Source organism: Euphorbia lathyris, chromosome 9 (assembly GCF_963576675.1).
Source record: "Euphorbia lathyris chromosome 9, ddEupLath1.1, whole genome shotgun sequence".
NCBI classification, from domain to species: Eukaryota; Viridiplantae; Streptophyta; class Magnoliopsida; order Malpighiales; family Euphorbiaceae; genus Euphorbia; species Euphorbia lathyris.
Window position 1 is genome coordinate 65,713,251 of NC_088918.1, and position 6,354 is coordinate 65,719,604.

The 6,354-nt window shown below is 33.6% G+C and overlaps 1 protein-coding gene across 2 annotated transcripts; it reads right to left on the reverse strand.

Annotated features, from left to right (window-relative positions):
* Positions 1–1,945: 1,945 nt before the first annotated feature.
* LOC136206226 (uncharacterized) lies at positions 1,946–5,588 on the reverse strand. 2 transcript variants are annotated; one of them, XM_065997195.1, is made up of 8 exons: positions 5,474–5,588; positions 5,350–5,378; positions 5,038–5,241; positions 4,787–4,853; positions 3,827–4,158; positions 3,466–3,607; positions 3,181–3,306; positions 1,946–2,587 (listed from the first exon to the last, which is right to left on the reverse strand). In XM_065997195.1, the coding sequence occupies exons 2-8, from the start codon at positions 5,369–5,371 to the stop codon at positions 2,203–2,205; spliced, it is 1,278 nt and encodes a 425-aa protein (XP_065853267.1). In that variant the 5' UTR covers positions 5,372–5,378; positions 5,474–5,588; the 3' UTR covers positions 1,946–2,202. The 2 variants fall into 2 exon arrangements, with proteins under 2 accessions (XP_065853267.1, XP_065853266.1); XM_065997194.1 differs by having other exon boundaries at positions 5,350–5,488.
* Between the last annotated feature and the right edge of the window lie 766 nt (positions 5,589–6,354).

Below are 6,354 nucleotides of genomic sequence, written 5' to 3' on the forward strand. Positions count from 1 at the left end.
AAAAGCTTGTGACAATGATCCAATTGAGGAGGAGTTCATTCAAATGTCTAAATCAGTCTCATGCATATTTGAAGCAAAAAAGGAAAATACATTGGCTGTGAATACAATTAGAAATGCATTACATGAGGTTGATGTTAACGAACAAAGTAACAATAAGAGAAAAGATTTGTTCCAAGTAATTCGTGCACTCCCCGGACTCAATGCGGAACAAGTTGTGATGGCTACATGTCTCATCGGCCAAGATTCAGGTAAATTGGATCTTTTTTATAGTATGCCAGATGAGTACAAATTAATCTTTGTTCGACAAGAAATTGGTTAATCAATGTAAATGACTGTTCGAGTTTTTTTTTTTTTTAAGTGTAGAAACATCGATGGCATCTTTGCATTTTTATTGTTAACTTTGTGGCATCTTTGCATTTTTGTTGGAGATAAAAATAGAATGCTTGCATGTATCCCTACTAATTTTGTTGGACATACAGATGGAATTATGAAATTATAAAGATTAGAATTGCCCTGTATACATTGTTCTAGTACAAAACTTTATCAAAAAAAAAAAAAAAATACAAAATATTTCTTTGAGTTAATTTAATTTTTCCAACTTTTGGAAATTTGAATTTGGTAATATATTATTGTAGTATCAACGCAGAATGACATTAATTAAATTTAATTTATTTAAATTTAAATACGTGTAATATAATAAAATGTATTATTTTATCCGTATCTACATCTTACTTATCAAACATGAGATAATAAGTTTTACAATTTTAATTTTATCTCTACCCCAATCAATTATTCTATTTCTATCATTTCCAAATACCAAAAGCTCCTTAAAAAGATGTCTTCTACCCATGTTACATGAGAACTTTTCTTTACTAGCGTTTCCACGTTTCGTGTCTGTTTCCGATTTTTTTCTATTTCCATTACCGTTTTCTAACTAATTTTTCATGGTAATAACATTTTCCGGTATCTGTTTTTGTTTCATTTCCCATTTCCATGCATCATAGCTCCTACCATTTGCTATGTACATGAAATTAATTTTCAATGTATGAAGTTTCACAAAAAAAAAAAAAAAAAAAGTAAATCACATTCATGGCCATTGAACTTTACCCATTTTAACATTGTAGTCGCTGAACTTCTATTCTTATATGTATGGTCATTGAACTTTTCATTTTTTAACACTGATAGTCATTCAACGCCTCAAAACGACCATTGGTAGCCTCAAAACTTTAATTTTTGAATTTTTTTGTTTTGAGGTCAATTTGAGAGATTAAATTTTTAAAAAGAGAAAGCTAAAAAAAAATGATTTTGGAAAATAAAAAATGTGGTTTCATAGTAAATGTCGTTTTGAACAACTTTAATTCTTGAATATTTCATTTTGAAGTTGTTAACGGTTATGTTAAGGAGTTAATTAAAATTAAGTGGCCACGGGTGTTAATCGATGTAAAAAAGTGTAAATTTCAGTAGCCATGGGTGTAATTTACTAAAAAAAATTCTCTATATTCAAGTAGTGCTTTAATTTATGTCTCTTAATTTTTCTTATCAGTTACCATATACATATATGCATTTTACAATAATTTTTTTATAAAATAATAAATATTGATTTGCCAAGAAATTAATAGCTTATTATTTTTTCCGGTCCCAAATACGTATTTATTGAGGTTAGACAGTATTAATCAATTTCTTCTTAAATGGTCGATGGTTGGGGGTTGTATAACCAATATACTGAAAGAATTGTCCAGAAGTCTTGGAGACTAAACTTCAAAGGGTCGCTTATGTTCCAAATCTTCAATCTTAAATTCTATAGACATGATCTACGTTATATTTTTGAGAAATCTTTGTAGGATCTGGATTGATTTCATAATAGAATGTGTTAGAACAATGTTGTACTCCAATATTAACGGTGAAGTTTATGGACATCCTGTGTAATGATGATCTTAACACCAGATAAAAGAATCTATTTTTCACATACAAGAAGGCCGATTCAACATCACTGATCAATCACATACAAATTTGGATAACCCTTACAAGCAATTCATTTATGGCTCAAAAGACGCACAAAGTATCATTCCTTGTAAAACAGCAAATATACACACATCTTTGAAGGGACGAGACAGCCGCAACTACTTTCATCAGTTCAAGGCAGAGAACTCACCAAATAAGAAGCATATGGATTCATGCTGATTTCCTGAAAACTTTCTCAGATTACAATTTCAACCATTCCAAGCAAGGGCATAATCCCCAGCAAAACCTTGAAGGATAGTAGTCCTTTAAGTAGAGCTCCCTGCTAAAACCAATTATGTAGAAACTAAAAGCACGTCCACGATTAGCCATGGTAACACGTGTCACAGGCACCACAGATATGGTATGTCTCTCGCATATTACCCTGGAAGTTGGAGGTATAGAAGGCCTCTCTGCAATCACTTCAGAAGAAAACTTATTGAGGAAGAACGAGTCTGCAAAAAAGGCTGGAGTGCACTGGTGTGCTTGAGTGTGGCACAGCTGAACCCCTTTTGCTCTATGAAAAACCTCATCTGGGACTGATGCAGCTCCACTTGTTGCGCTAACTTTACGAGTTGAGAGGGTCTTCCTATTACCAGTATAAAAAGTTACCATCATGGTTTTGATGATTTTAAACTAGTAGGAACAAACATAAGCCTGCACTTACAACTTACAAGCAAAATATATAACATGCTACAGTAACACAAAGACTTGATTTCTAAGATGCTGGACTGCTGATTCTAGATAAACTTGGCAACGTGATTGGTGAACTCAGGCAACATCAATCCAATTATTATGGGAAATGTTGATGAAAAAATCCCAAGTATAAGTGAAATTCGATTCATATGCTAAAAGATTCATATTTCTAGGGAACCCTGTTGCTTGAGATATTTTAAGGTGGGAAGTCCATTGAAAAATGCTATTGAGGCATTGAGTAAAAGAGAATAGGAATGTGTAATTAAGGAGTAGAATGATCCTCTTCAGGATCGAGGAACTTGAACTTTCATGATTCTAACTTCTAAGTGAGAACAAGTCATTTTCCAGGCAGATAGAAAAAATAATTACTTAGCAGTTGCCTCCAATACCAAAAGCAAAGTATTAAGCAATAACTGTCATAAAGAGGATTCAAAATGTATATGGGGCACTATAATATAACTAAAATAATAGCAAAAGTACAAGTACCATTTAACAATAGCAATACTCCGTGTCAGAAGAGAGCCATTTCCATGACATTTTTCACACTTCACTAGTCCCTGAGACCCACAAGTTGCACAAGGAATCTTCCCCTTTCCAGAGCAATTTGAGCATCTGTAAAGTGAGCAATATTATGAAGAATAAAACTACTATTGAAGTCAGATGACATAAAATAACAATATTGAAAGTTTGAACTACTGGATACAGCTTTGTGCTCCGGATAAAGTTCAGTATGACTCTGTTTAGAACAAGGCAAACATTAAAACAACTTACATTGAGTCAGATCCATCTTTATGAGCAATCAAACCCCTTCCAAAGCAGGCAGGGCACTGAAACATTTGATTGTTGTTATAATACCCAGGTTCTTGGTTGGCATTACATGTCTGACAAACAATATCTCCCCTTCCTTCACAACCTGCGGAAGGATGAGAAATCATTGAAACGTCAACTAAAAGTGACAGAAGAATTTTTAAATGTTCTACAGAAAAGCTATGAAAACAACAAAGAGAACTAACCAAGGAAAACCAATATAATTTAAATTAACCAACTTCAAGTATTCAAGTGCCATATATCATAATATAATAGCTGATAAACACTGAATAGTGTGATGTTAACATTATTCCACTAACATTACCTGTGCATTTCTCAATAATTTCAGAACGAGGAATTTTAGCTCTTGTTTCTATATGAGGTGTAAAGAGAACTGGGAATTCAGATCTTAAATCGAGTTCCCAAATACCAAGTGCAGGACCTTTATCCATCCCATCAATACTACCACCCGTATATGGTTCTGTTTCTCTGATAACTTCCCTCTCCTCTACAAATGTGTCTAAGGTCCCCACATATACATTGCAGTCTTCCACTGCATGAATCTTCCAAGTCCGAGCAGGACGACTGCCCCAACAGCAACGATGGCCAACATGATCAATAAGCAACTCCCGAATCTCAACCTCGTCCAATATTTGACTGCAATTTCATTATACACTTGGTAAAATTCACAATCATTTGATTTGCATTATATGAAATATCATAGCAAATTATAGTCATGGCTGTCATGCACACAAGTACCATCCATGTGCAACATTGAAAAACCTTTGGTCTAAAAAACACATTATGTGGCCAGGACACCTGCCAACCTAGCCACATGAACAATAAACCTAAAAAGTTGATAAACTAAAGATGCAAGTAGCTATTTGAATAGTAATTACATATTTATCATAAATATTTCAAATGCCGATGCCAATAAATGTAAAACTAAATTAACAAGAATAAATAGCACTAGTTGCCCAATCTCATGCGTCTTATCTTATTGCTTCTAGGTTATGCAATATAATGCTAACTCACATCATAGTCTGCTGATATTGCAGGAATATATTCCAGCCTAGACCTATAGCTCAAGATGAGCTAATTGAAAGCTCCCAAAAGTAATCAAAGTAAAGGCCATTGAAACAGAAAATAAACAGAAGCACATAAGAAAAAAGACAACAAAACAAAGCTCTATAGTGCAGAACACCAGTATCCATTCCACAACTGAAACAAGCAACAGACATGGGCATATTATATTCATACTAAAATGTCAATATTATTTCCCTACCCTCGAATGCCAGAAGTCGTTCCACCATGATCCCCTCCAGATCCACCTTGATAAACAAGAGCTTGCTCTGAAAGATAAAAGAAGAAATACAACGATAATTAATCATTTGCAAACTTCATACTCGCCTAATCACAGCACTGCAAATATAACGCCTTCACTTAGTACACTTAACTGCAACTGAAATTGAAAAATGCTGATGTAACTAACACATGCAGTGAATCAAAATAATCACACTAGCAGAGAATTTGTACCGCTATGGTAGGGCTCCGGCGAACTGATCAATGCAGCATGAAGAGAAGGCGGATAAAAATCGGAAGCCGCTGCAGATCGAATTTCTTCAACACTAACTTCTGTTTCCGCCAAAGAAGTGGTGGGTATGACGGAGCCAGTTCGGCCCACATACTCGTAGGTGCTCCATCTCCCGCTTCCTTTTTCTCCTAGTTGGCTTGTTTTTTCTATCAAGACGCGATCAATCACAGTGAATTGCTAGAATACGATGTCAAATAACTGAATAGATAGACAATTTAATAGAAAATGAGGATTAGAATGCACGGCGACTTTACCTGAAAGCAGGGGTTCCTCCATGTTTGATCTGCAAGATTCAATTGGAAAATGAACAATTAAAATTAATAGGAACCAAATTCAATTTACTTCGCTGGTAAGGAAGAAAATCCGAAGTCAACATACATATAGATAATCTCTTATCAAGCTGGTCGGTCCCACGCGTTTGAAATGTGTTTCCATCAGACATTAAAAACGAAGTCGAAGCGGCGGAACCGAAAGGACTCCGATCACGGGCCGTTGCAGCGGCCACCTACCTGAAAATGAAAAATCAAAACGAACCAATTTATAATTCGATTTGGTTCGACTTATATTTTCATGTGGTTCGGTTTCCAAACATTTAGGGGCGTTTGGTTTACAATGGGTAAAGAAAAAAATTAAGAAAGGAAACTAGAAGAAAAGAAAGGAATAAACATTAATTCTTTTATGTGTTTGGATATGTTTAGGAAAGGGAATGCAATTTCACCTCATTCCCTTTGCGGATGTTTGGTTCAAATAGGAAATCAAAACTATTTTTTTAACTTCATATATAATAATAACTAGTTTTTGACCCGTGCGATGCACGGATTCATCTTAATATATAAATATTAATAAAAATATAATTAATAATTACAATTAATGATATAAAAAAGGAGGAAGTGACACCTCAGCTCCATCGTTACTGTTTTATATTATATATAGATATGCAAAGAAATAGAGAGATTTTAGGGACTAATTTAAATTATGTAGAACTTTTAGATATAGATATGCAGAGAATTAGAGAGATTTTAGAGATTAATTTAAATTCTGTAGAACTCTTAGATATAGTACGGATAAAATAATCTTTTTATAAATAAATATAATAATATAACTAAAGTTAATATATTATATTTTTTATTATATTTTTTATTAGTAAAAAAGGAGGAAGTGACACCTCAACTCCATCGTTACTATTTTATATTATATATAGAATATAGATATGCAGAGAATTAGAGGGATTTTAGGAATTAATTTAAATTATGCAGAAC